Raw genomic sequence first — 13,497 nt, 5'->3', positions numbered from 1 at the left:
AAGAAGACAAACTTTGAATTGATAATTCTGTATCTAGTAGAAATTTAAATTTTAAATTTAAAAATTTAAGGGGACCCAAACACACACAATTGCATCTGAAACTGGTGAAATCTGTCAGTTTCTAGATTTTAATACTAACCTATTAATATATTAGATGCTACCAATGAAGGAAACTGAGTGTAGGGTCCACAGGACCTCTATTTTTGCAGTTTCTGTGAATCTGTAATTTTCAAAATAAAAAAAAATTAATAAGGAAAAACACAGTCTTTTTTCAAAGAAACAAAAACAAGGAATCAGTGACTAGCAAACTGGCACTACAAGTTTATTTGAATGGGTAGTTATTGAATGGGTAGTTATTTCAAGCAGGCATAAAGAAAAACAGATCTAAAGAATGAAGAATACCAGAAATGGCAAATATAAAAGGCATTTCATATGTTAAGCTCTTTAAAATATAACTATTTAAAGAAATATTGGGGTAAGACCTCAATGTGAGGCAGGAATCCACCAAAACCCTTGAGAAGAACACAGGCAGCAACCTCTTTGACCTCAGCTACAGCAACTTCTTCTTAGAAACATCGCCAAAGGTCAGGGAACAAGGGCAAAAATGAACCACTGGGACTTCATCAAGATCAAAAGATTTTGCACAGCAAAGGAAACAGTCAACAAAATCAAAACACAACCGCCAGAATGGGAAAAGATATTTGCAAATGATATATCAGATAAATTCCAAAATCTATAAAGAACTTATCAAACTCAACACCCAAGAAGAAATAATCCAACCAAGAAATGCACATACTTGTGGAACATAAGAAATAACATGGAGGACATTAGGAGAAGGAAAGGAAAAGTGAATTGGGGGAATCGGAGCAGGAGATGAACCATGAGAAACAAACTGAGGGTTTTAAAGGGGAGGAGTTTGGGGGATGAGTGATCCTGGTGGTGGGTATCAAGGAGGGCACGTATGCATGGAGCACTGGGTGTTGTACATAAACAACGCATCTTGGAACACTGCATCAAAAACTAAGATACATCATTAAAAAATAATGATGTATTTTATGGTGCCAAAAATAACACATAGACACACACACAAAGAAATGCACAGAAGACATGAACAGACGTTTCTGCAAAGATGACAACCAAATGGCCAACAGACACATGAAAAAGTACTCAATATCACTAGGCATCAGGGAAATACAAATCAAAACCACTGTGAGATACCACCTCACACCAGTAAGAATGGCTAAAATTAACAAGCCAGGAAATAACAGGTGTTGTCGAGGATGCAGAGAAAGGAGAACCTTCCTACATTGTTAGTGGGAATGCAAGCTGGTGTAGCCACTCTGGAAAACAGTATGGAGGTTCCTTAAAAAGTTGAAAATAGAGCTACCCTACGACCCAGCAATTGCACTACTGGGCATTTACCCCAAAGATACAAATGTAGTGATCTGAAGGGGCATGCACCCCAATATCTACAGCAGCAATGTCCACACTAGCAAAACTATGGAAAGAGCCTAGATGTCCATCAACAAATGAATGGATAATGATGTGGTATATATATATACAATGGAATACCATCAAAAAACTGAAATCTTGCCATTTGCAATGACATGGATGTAACTAGAGAGTATTATGCTAAGTGAAATAAGTCAGTCAGAGAAAGACAATTATCATATGATCTCTCTGATACGAGGAATTTGAGAGGCAGGGCAGGTGTGGGGAGAAGGGAGGGAAAAATGAAACAAGGTGGAACTAGGGAGGTAGACAAACCATGAGACTCTTAATCTCGGGAAACAAACTGAGAGTTGCTGGAGGGGAGGGATAGGGAGGGATAAGGTGGCTGGGAGATGGACACTGGGGAGGGTATGTGCTATGGTGAGTGCTGTGAACTGTTTAAGACTGATGATTCACAGACCTGTACCCCTGAAGCAAATAATACATTATAATGTTAATAAAAAAATAAAAAATAAAATAAATACAAATTTTAAAAAACAGAATACTAACCCTGAAGTCAGGTTGAATTTACAGCCATAATATCTATCTTTGGATTTGGTTTTATGTTTTTACCCTTGATTTATGTGCATGCCTTCCTCAGCATCCCATATCTCAAGCAACATAAATGTATTAAAGTAATGAATTGAGAAAAAAAAAAAGTAAAAGCATTAAGGAAAAGAGGCAGAAACAAAATATACTGTTGTGAGGGTCTTATATGTGAAAGAATATAACATGATTTGAAGGTAGACTGTGATATGGTAAGTATGCTTTTTGTGTTTTATATAATTTATGCATGTAAATATGCTTTTTTTGAGTTAAATATATCATAAAATATAAGAGACATAGCCAACAGTGGAGAAAAAAATGAAATACTAAAAAAATATTCAATTCAGAATCGGAAAAAAGTAACAAAGAACAGTTAGAAAAAAACAAGAAACAAACAGCAAGATGATAAATTTAAATAAGAACATCAAAAATTGCATTAATGTGATTGGTCTAAAAACATGCCAATAAGAGAGAGAGACCATCAAAGTAGATGAAAAACCAACACCCAATTTATACACTGGCTAAAATAAACCCACTGTCAATATAAAGGCAGATGAAGAGTAGAAAGTTGGAAAAAGATATACCAAGCAAACATGAAGCACAATAAAGCTGGAATTCCTACACTGATATCGGAGAAGATTTTTTTAAAAGTATTTCATAATTATAAAGACGTGTTAATCAAAAACACTATAATCCCAAATGTGCAGGCATTCAAAACAGAGACTAAAAATACATCTGAAAGAGAAATAGACAAATCCACAATTCTTGTCAGAGATTATAGCACCAGCACCTACCTCTCTAAATAACTGACAGAACACTTGAACAACACTATCAACATATTTGCCCTAATATTTATAGAACACTCCATCCAACACAGCATACTATATATTCTTTTCAAATTACATGAAGTATTCACCAAAAGAGGCCAAATGCTGACCTGTAAAACTGGTGAAGACAAATTTTAAAAGAATGAAATCATAAAATGTAGGTTCTCATACCACAGAATTAAATTAGAAATTAACAGAAAGACATGAAAAATCCCCAATTATTTAGAAATTAAAAAATATACTTCTAAATAATCTAAAAGTTCAAGAAAAATCATGAAGAAAATTAGAAAACACTCTGAACTTAATAAAAATAAAAAGACAACATCAAAATTTATGGAATACAGATAAAGCAGCACTTAGAGGAAAATTTATAGCTTTAAAATGCTTATGTAAGAAGAAAAGTAGAAAATCAGTTGTCTAAACTTCTGTCTTAAGAATCCTGAAACAAGGGGCACCTGGGTGGCTCAGTGGATTGAGCCTCTGCCTTTGGCTCAGGTCATGATCTCAGGGTCCTAGGATCGAGTCTTGCATCAGGCGCTCTGCTCGGCGGGGAGCCTGCTTCCTTCTCTCTCTCTCTGCCTGCCTCTCTGCCTACTTGTGATCTCTGTCTGTCAAATAAATAAATAAAATCTTTAAAAAAAAAAAGAATTCTGAAATTAAATTAATCCCAAATAAGAATTAAGGAAATGCTAAAGGGTAGAAATCAATGAAATAGAAAACTGACAAAAAGAGCCCAGAAAAGTCAATGAAGCTAAATGCTAACTCACAGAAAAGAGAAATTATTAATATCAAGAGTGAGATAGGTGTCATTAGAACAGATAATGCAGGCATTATAAATATAATAAGGGAATATTAAGGACAAATGTATACCAATAAATTTGATAACTAAAATGAGATGGAAAAATTTCTTAAGAAACACAAATTACCAAAACTAACTCAAACAGTAATAAAAAATCAAAATAGACTCATCCACTAAATAAACTGATCATTAGAATCCTTCCAAAAAGAAAATTCCACTCCACATGGTTTTATTGAATGATCACTTGTATCAAACTATAGATCAATGAACATATAAATCAATGTAGCAGAATAGTCTAGAAATAGACTCACATATATGTTCAATTCATTTTCTACACAGGTGCCATGGTAATTAAATTGAGAAAGACTAGTATTGTCAACAAATGCTGATTGTATGAAAAATACAATAAATTTTGACCTTTATTCTCATGCCATATAAACAAAATTAACTTAAAATAGATTACAGATTTATTCATGTACTATATATATGTATACAAACACACACACATACATAAAGGCTAAAACCATAAAGCTCCTGTAAGAATACATGAAGATTTTCTCTCATGGGGTGGGCAAAGATTTCTTGAATAAGATGAAAAAAGCACAAACTAGAAATAAAGTAAAATAAAATATTGGAGTTCATCAAAATTTAAAACTCTTTTGAAAAACACTGTCAAGAAAATAAAAAAAAAGCCAAGTATGATTGGAAGAAACTATTCACTATATATATTCTAGCAGAAGAGTTATAGAAGGAAATATAATTAAGTCCTACCTCAACTCAATACATTTTTAAATGGGCAAAAGGTTTGAACAGACAAAAGAAGATATATGCATGGCCAATATGCATATGAAAAGATGCTCAAGACCAATAGTTATAAAGGAAATACAAATTAAAATAATAATGACATACTAATCTAGCTAAAATGGTTTAATGGTAAAAATTTAAAAGACTGACAATACCAAGTGCTAATGAAGACACAGACTAACTGGAACTCTCATATATTGCTGATGGGAATGAAGAATGGTACAATTAATTTGGAAGAGTTTAGCAGTTTCTTATTAAGTTAAACATATACTTTCCGTTATACCCAGAAATCAGGAGTGATGTTGGATGTCCCTGTACAAAAACATGTATCTATATAAAAATTTGTATATGAAAATTCATAGTGGCTTTATTTCTAATAGTCCAAAGTTAAAAACAGCTCAAATGCCTACCAAAAAATAAACAAAGTACATCTATAAACAAACACTACTCAGTAATATAAGGGAATGAACCACAAAATATGCAACATTAATGAATATCAAAATCATTAGGCTGAACAAAAGAAGCCAGCCATAAAAAAGTATATACTTATGATTCCATCTAAATGAAGTTCTAGAACAGGGAAAACTAGTCTGTAATGAAGGAATGCAGATCACTGGTTGTGCCATGGTTGGAGGTTGCAGAATTAGGGGAAGGGAGACAAAGGAAATTTTGGGGAAGTGATAGAAATTCTATCTTGATTGCAGTGGTGGTTACAAGGATACACTATTTTGTCAAAGCCCAATGAACTGTACAATTAAAACAAGTATATTTAATTGTATTTATTTCTCAGAAAAGTTTTAACTGAAAAACAAAATTCAAGGCTGAAATAAAATGTTTTCTGTTTTTATGTTTTAGAAATAACTCCATCTGTTAGTGTAATATGTATAGTAATTTTTCAGATAGTTGGCTTTTATAGGTTTATAGAAGTAGTTCCATCAAACTCAAGCTCTGTTTTGCATTTCTATCAACTGTACATTGAGGTTTGTTTTTAGAGATATATAGTGAGCAGAATTAGCAAAAAAAAAAAAAAAAAAAAGATTCATTCTTGAGTTCCACACAACCCATGAGAGTTGTTAGACCTCTCTTCCTGGTAGGTAGATAAGGATTCAAGATGAGAAGTTCAGAGCTAATGAAAGTCATAAAAATCTTCAGATAGTCAATGTATCATAACAGCTTAGAATGCTCACTGAATCAAAGGTTTCAAATATTTAACTCTAAACAGCCTGTGTGTTTAAGACATTTAATTTTGAGAGCCTGGAGAAAGAGTCTACATGATTTGTAGGAAGAACAGAGACTTTGGAGTCAGACGAACATGGTTTGAATCTTATTCTGCCACTACCTGTATGACCCTGGGCACTTTGTTTCACCTCTCAGACTCAGCTTCTTTTCTGTAAAATGTTTTGCCTGACACATAGTACTAAAAAAAAAAAAAAAAAAGTTAGTTTCTTTTCTGCCCACACAAAGGTAGATTTATAATCAATGTAGTTTTTTGGGAACATTAATCTATTGCTAGAGTACAAGATACAATGGGTAAGAAAAAGAGAGGACATAAAATAACCAGTGAGGAGGATTCAGAAACAAGATAATAGCCTGAATCAAGAAGGGACAATGGAAACTGAAAAGAAAAAATGAATGTAAAACATTTGAAGAATGCATAGGTTGTATATAAAGGCCAGGAACAAGAAGAGAAAGATGTAGGCAAGGTTTCAAGATTATGTTAAATGGCAATGATGAGAAGACCAGAAACTTGGTAGCATGTTGACAAATGATAAAGTATCATAAAAAATAAAAACAATGGTTTCCCAGATACAACAGTTTTTTTCTTAGAATACTTGTCTATATTTTTTAGACCGACATATGAACCACATAATATGAATCACATATGTAATTTTAAATTTTCTAGCAGATACTTTAAAAAGAAACAAGTAAAATTTTAATACTATACTTCACTTATCCCAATATATCCAAAATATTTTAGTATGTAATCAATATAAAAATACTCTTTTTTTATTCTTCATTAAGACTTCAAAGTCTGATATTTACTTGAAACTTACAGCATGCTACAATTTGGACTAGTCACATACAGTGTGCTACCAACTTGGATAGTACTGACTTACACTATTAAATACTATAATTATTTGATTTCCAGATATATAGGTACTCAAAATGTGGTATATCCATCAATGTTACACTATTCAGTAATGAAAAGGAATAAACTACAACATGGATTACCTCAACTGCCTTATACAAGTGAAAAAAACAGACTCAAAAGCCTGTTGATTCTATGTGATTCTATTCACATTACATGCTGGAAAAGACCAAAATGTAAGAACAAAAACCAGATCAGTGGTTGCTTTGGACTGGAAGTAGGAGGAAGACTTGACTAAATTCACAAGGGAATTCTTAGGGATGGTGGAACTGTTCTGTATCTCAATTATGGTGACAGTTAAATAACTATTTGTTGAGACTCACAGAACTGTATACTTAAAATGGGTGATTTACTATACACAAATTTTATCTCAATAAAGCCAATGTTAAGAAATTTATTATCAGAGATAATGCTAATTATACAAGACCAAAATGGTCAGAAACATACTTTTTCATGAACATGCTAAAGAAAAATACAGTAACAACGGCAAAATTTCTTACTCCTTAAGTCTCTTATATGGTATTTTTATCATAAGTCTTACAAAGTAATACTGTACAGTATGTTTTGTTTTTATTATCTCAATGGTACATTAATATAAGTTTTTTAATGAGACAGCTTATTTAAAATATATTATCCAGTTAGATTTGACACCAAAAGCACAAACAACCGAAGAAAAATTAGATACACTAGATTTCAAAATTTAAAAATTTTGTGCTTCAAAGGACACTGTAAAGAAAATGAAGAAACAACCCTAAGAATAGGAGAGGTATTTAGAAATCATATATGTGATAAGGGACTTGTATTTAAAATATATTAAAAAATATTTACTGCTCAGTAATTTAAAAATTCTAATTTAAACAGTGGGCAGAGGATTTGATCAGACATTCTCCAAAGAAGATATACAAATGGCCAATAAACATATGAAAAGATGCTCAATATCTTTAGTTATCAGAGAAATGCAAATCAAAATGATTCAACCACCTCACATGGGCTATAACCAAAAAGATAATCTAATATGTGTTAGTAAGAATGTATAGAAAATGGAACCCTTACACACTACTGGTGGAAATGTACAAATCATACAGCTAGTTGGGAAATAGTCAACAATTTTTCAAAAGGTTAAACACAGGGTTACCATATGATTCAACGATTCTACTCTAAGGTATATACCCAAGACAAATGAAAACATATGTCCACACAAAAACTTGTATGTTAATGTTCACAGAAGCATTATTCAAAATAGCCAAAAAGCGGAAATGACAGAAATGTCCATCAACTGATAAACAGATGTTTTATATCCATATAATGGAATATTACTTTATAAAAAAGAATGAAGTATTGATATGTACTACGACATGGGTGAACCTCAAAAACATTCTTAAAAGATGTCAGTCACAAAATACCTCATATTGTATGATTCTACACATAGCATGTCCAAGTGTCCAAAAGAGGCAAATCTACAAATAGAAAACAGATTAGAAGTTGCCTAGAGCTGGAGGGGACTGAGAGAAGACTGGGGTACAGTGGCTAAAGGGTATGGAGTGTCTTTTTTGGGGTGATGAAAATGTTCTAAGACTCATCATGGTGACAGCTACATAGTCCTTGAATATATTAGAAGCCACCGAACTGTATTATTTCAAAAAGGTGATTCATACTGCATGTGAACTGTATTTCAATAAAGCTATTAAAAATATTCTTATAGGTGAAAGACTTTTTAGTAAATATTAACAAAATAACTGAACAAAAGTGATGTCCACACAAACATGTAACTTCAATGTTTTATAGTATATTTAACATTAGGTCCAGAAAGCAAGCAAAATTATTACCTTTTCTACTGAAGACAGCTGTTGCTGTAATCCATCACATTTTTTATTCAGCTCTTCAAAAAGAGTTTTATATTTTTCTGTTTGAGACTGTTGCAAATTAATTGTTCGTTGCTGTCTCACACGATCTTCTTCAAAGTTTTTTATTTGAGACTTTAAATCCTGAATTTCATTTTCCTATATGTAGTAAATTATAGATTATATGAAAAAATGCACAAGGTTTGGTATCACAACATAAAGCAGAAAACAAAATGGAGCATCATATGATTTGAGATATTTATATACACTCCACAAAGAAAAACAAACTGCATTCCATTTTCATCCTCAAAAATGGAAGTCAGATGTTTTATTTTTATTTAATAGCTTACATTTGTAAATCTTATACAGAAAATTCTAACTGCTAACAAGTATTTAACTCTAGGTCAGAGAAAAATTCAACATCTCAAAATAGAATAAAATTCAGTATTTACATACAATTAATTCAAAATTTAACTGTAAATTACATCTCAATGAATACATTTTAAAAATAATTGAAACTGCTCCTAAAAATCTTTGAATATTAGAGAATTTATTTTGAGAGGTTTTTACCTTTTTATTGCATTCATATACAACATTATCCAATTCTTCCTGCATAACACGGAGTTTGGCCTTTAGAAATCTGTTCTGGGCTTCTGCAGATTTAAATAATTACATTTATTGTCTTTCAATGAATTTAAGATCAATTGCAAGACAGACCATTATTTTATGAGGAAAAAATGTGGAAGATGGGGAATTTATCAGGAGATCCCTCTCTGCAAACACTAAAAACATTAAACACCCATACTATAAAGATAAATGAAAAACAAATCTACCCAACAGAGAGGAACTGTTCACATCTCAGCCTGAAACTGAGTAGAGAAAGAAAAAACAACCAAAAACTCTCCTGAGAATCTGAACCACAATCCAGTACTCACATTATGTCTGCAGATTCAATGTGTACTTTACCAACATGATTCAAAATACCTCAGTCAGAATTTAAAGGGGTTTCAGGCTGGTAATGTCCCTAGGTGTTTGGCAGAAACAAACATAAAACCTCTCTAGCAAGACTCAACTTCAATCTCAGCCATTGGGATTACAAAATACCAGTGACCACAACACATATCCCAATTTCACAGAAGTTAAAATGTAGTCTATGTGCCTAAGAAGCAAAGAAATACTTTACTGCTGAAGCTTTCTCCCACAGTCCCTAAGATCTACCTTTGGTATTTCATTGCTACCTAAAAATCTTTATTCAGTGATATCAGCAATAAATCTTTGATATTTCCAGAACTATATAAGTAAATAAAGTGAAAAATGAACTCAAAACTCACTCCATAATTCATTTGATCATTTATCTAAAAAATATCTATTAAGTCTCTGTAATGTCCCAGGCATAGTTGGGAAAAGACAAGCTTTGCCTTCATGGATCTTATCCTGAACGAACACTCTGAATTGTCTCTGAAGAGTCATTAGGATATATCCCAACAGAGCACAAAACATCTCCATACACACTTCCCACTCCAAAGCTCTTCTTACTAAATGCTCCCAGTGTTACCATGGAGCTAATTAATGGTGACTGGCTCTAACCTACCTAGACCTCTTTAGTCTCAAATCTCCCCTCAAGCCTCTCAAGTACAGGATAGAAGGGAAATGATACATTTAAAAATGTGTAGTTTGCAGTAGCAGGTCTGCAAAGGAGGAAGGAGGAAGAATGGGAGAGCATGACTTGACCATCTCTTTCTCTCCCTCAACTAACCTCAGTGTCACAAAGGAGCTGAACGCTCTCACCTCTGCAGGCCCAGAGCATTAACTTCCCATGCCCATCTCCCTCTGACTTTAGTCCTAGAGAGCAGCATGTGCTACTAAGCTACTTTTGATCTTTTGCTCTTGCCTATATAGCTAGTCAGGCAATCATATGGAGTAAGAGAAAACTCCCCCAGAAGGGGCGATACCTTGGCCAAATAGTCTGGAAAGGGAAGGCAGGGAGGCAAAGTGGCCAAGAGATGATTCAGCAATAAAAAGGAAGTAGCAATTTAAGGTAGTTTGTACTGGTTCTATGTATCTAAAAGCAGGAATAATTCTAACAGGGCCATGGGTGACTGTGTCCTGAAGAACAGTCAAGGTGTGACCACTGTGTCCTTGAAGGCGTCTTGACAGAGACATAAAGGCAACTTCCTGCTTCACTTAACTTCTCTTCTGAAAAGTACCCCCAGAAAGCTTAGATAAGTCAGTAAATGTAATAAATTCATAAATAAGTTGCTCATTTATGACTAGCATGTAGCAAAATAATCATTACACATATAAATTGTTATGGTTTTCACAGAATCAACAGAATTTTAAAGATAATCTTAGGACTATCTCATACAAACTGCTATATTTTGAAATGAGGAAATTGCTATTATAGAGAGGCTAAGTGACTTGAAGTCACAAATATAGTTCAGTACTAACCATGTTCAAATACAGGTAATTGTCTTATTCTGTTTATAAACACATGGGTAGCTCCTCACAAAATCAACAGTTCTAGAGGCATTACTGGTAACGAAATTCTGTTTTTAGATGATCTAAACTTAGTATTATTTTTCAAAGTGATATGCAGAGAATGAGTTTATAAGAAAGAAAATTACATTTACTAGAAAACTAATGTGATTATTTTAACTGATGCCAAATCAACCATTCATTTATCCTTTGAACATGCAGTAAGTAAAATATAATATCAATAAATTAAAGAAATTCAAAGAAATACTGGATTTAAAAAATTATTTTAATGTGGGGTGCCTGGGTGACTCAGTTGGTTAAGCATCTCTTGACTCTGGCCATGATCTCAGAGTTGTGAGATGGAGCCCTGCGTTGGGATCTGTACTGGGCATGAAGCTTGCTTAAGATTCTCTCTCTCCTTCTCTTTTTGCCCCCCCAAATTATTTTAATGTTTTAATGATAAGCTATGGGGCATGTTAACCTTAGTTGCAATGTTATTAATGAAACTGATACCATATAGTCTTTTTTTTTTTTTTTTTAAGATTTATTAAAGTGGGCAGGGCCAGGGAGAGAGAAAGAGTCTCAAGCAGACTCCCCTATGAGTGTGGAGTCTAACACAGGGCTCAATCCCAGTGCCCTGAGATCATGCCCTGAGCTGAAATCAAGAGTTGGTTCTTAACCAACTGAGCCATCCAGGCACCCTCCATATAGTCTTTTTCATTTTTACTTTTTATAATGGAAAATGTCAAACATATGTAAAAGTAGAGAGATTATTCAAAGAAAAAAACCACTTTCCCATCACCCATATTCAACAATTATCGACTCAAAACCAATTTTATTTCATCTATAATTCCACTCAGTCTTCCTACCATCATGTCCCACTAGAGGATTTTTGAAACAAATGCAAGTTATCACAATACATTTTTTAAATGCAAAAAAAATTGATCCTAAATACCTTTTTCTAAGTAACTGTGATATAAGGATAAAAAGAAAAGAAAGCTTACCTATTCCAATGTCGTTACTAACACCACAAAAAATATCATCATCTATACAATCAGGCAAACCTTCTTCCTCAAGTTGCCCTTCAATTTTGCTAATTGTTTTTGCAAGAGAAAAGTCTGAGAAATCCTCTGGAATAGCAACATCATTGGCAGTCTGTACATCAGAGTATTTCAATTTTATACTATAAATAAACACACACATATATATACACATTCATATATTATATACAATGTCAATATATAAAGGAGATAGGACTTTTTTATTCAAATAACAAAGCAGATTAGAATTATTAATTTTAAGCTTATGATAAAATCTACAATTGACACTTTCAAGGATGATATTATAAAAGACTTAGTCGACTTTCAATTTTTATGAATCACACAGCTAACAGAGTTAGAGAAGGCTTATGAAGCCAGTTTGTCTAGACATTGCCTCCAAACAAGTAAACGTTAAAACTCAAGAGTGCTGAACTTAGCCTCCCAGGTCAAATCCATACTGTCGCTTTTAAATTACACGCTGCTCAAGAATAACTATATAAATTGACATTGCTTCTAGCCATCATTCTGCAAACACTGAATAATACCTCTTAAGAAAAAAATTAGAGTGAACAGCTATTAGCTCAATCAAAATCAACTCTTTTTTTCCACCTAAAGAAACACAGCCCAACCAGAATCAAAGCCAACAAAAAAATTAGATTAGATTTTTAAAAAGATTTTATTTATTTATTTGACAGACAGAGATCACAAGTAGGCAGAAAGGCAAGCAGAGAAAGAGAGAGGAGGAAGCAGGCTCCCTGCTGAGCAGACAGCCTGAAGCGGGGCTCGATCCCAGGACCCTGAGATCATGGCCAGAGCCAAAGGCAGAGGCTTAACCCACTGAGCCACCCAGGTGCCGCTAGATTTGATTTTCTTAACAAGGAAAGAAATATGAAATAAAAGTCACTAGTAAAGGCATTAAGGAATGGGCCAGCCCTAATCCATTAAGTTTATGGTTCTGAAAACCTTATTTTTAGCTTTTTACTTAAAGCCTAACTTACTTTTACAACACAAGCAAAGCCTTCAGAATTTTGTTCAGAAAAACAATCTTTTATTTAAAAAGTAATTTTGAAGTCTGAAAATAAGATAACCAGTTCCGTTAGTTCTCTTTTCTTCTATTTTAGATTTATTTTCTCTTAATAATTGCTTCTTTCTTTTTTCCTTCTTTTATTCAAAAAACAAAAAAGTTATTTAGCCAATTAAAAGACACAGACATTATCAAAGAGTTTTCTAGGAGTATAATGTAATTATCATTTTGGGTAAGTTACACATTTAATAAAAAGAAGCTGGTTGGTATAATACATGGTATGTGTGACCTTCCTTTTTTAGGTCTCCTATTCTAAAGAGCATCTTGGTCCCCTTTACAACTTAAAATACTAAGAACAGTCTTGAATTATTTCTCACCAAAAACAACAGAATGTAAATTACAATGATACGATAGTCTTACTTAGAGCACACCAGATCATTCTGTATGTCAATATATGCAATAATGTACAGTGTTCTATTAAAAGCTCAAAAAAGTACACTT

General features: G+C 33.1%; 1 protein-coding gene across 6 annotated transcripts in view; it reads right to left on the bottom strand.

Annotated features, from left to right (window-relative positions):
• TEX9 (testis expressed 9) overlaps window positions 1–13,497 on the bottom strand; it is an 81,914-nt gene that overhangs the window by 51,317 nt on the left and 17,100 nt on the right. For all 6 annotated transcript variants that reach the window (XM_032342655.1, XM_032342658.1, XM_032342654.1 and 3 more), the window contains 3 exons: window positions 11,937–12,115; window positions 9,028–9,110; window positions 8,443–8,616 (listed from right to left, as the gene is read on the bottom strand). In XM_032342655.1, the coding sequence (XP_032198546.1) occupies window positions 8,443–8,616; window positions 9,028–9,110; window positions 11,937–12,115 (436 nt within the window). The remainder of the gene's footprint in view (window positions 1–8,442; window positions 8,617–9,027; window positions 9,111–11,936; window positions 12,116–13,497) is intronic.

This window comes from Mustela erminea, chromosome 5 (genome assembly GCF_009829155.1).
Source record: "Mustela erminea isolate mMusErm1 chromosome 5, mMusErm1.Pri, whole genome shotgun sequence".
Classification (NCBI taxonomy): Eukaryota; Metazoa; Chordata; class Mammalia; order Carnivora; family Mustelidae; genus Mustela; species Mustela erminea.
The sequence above is the reverse complement of the archived record's forward strand: the minus strand, read 5'-3'. Positions and strand labels throughout refer to the sequence as shown.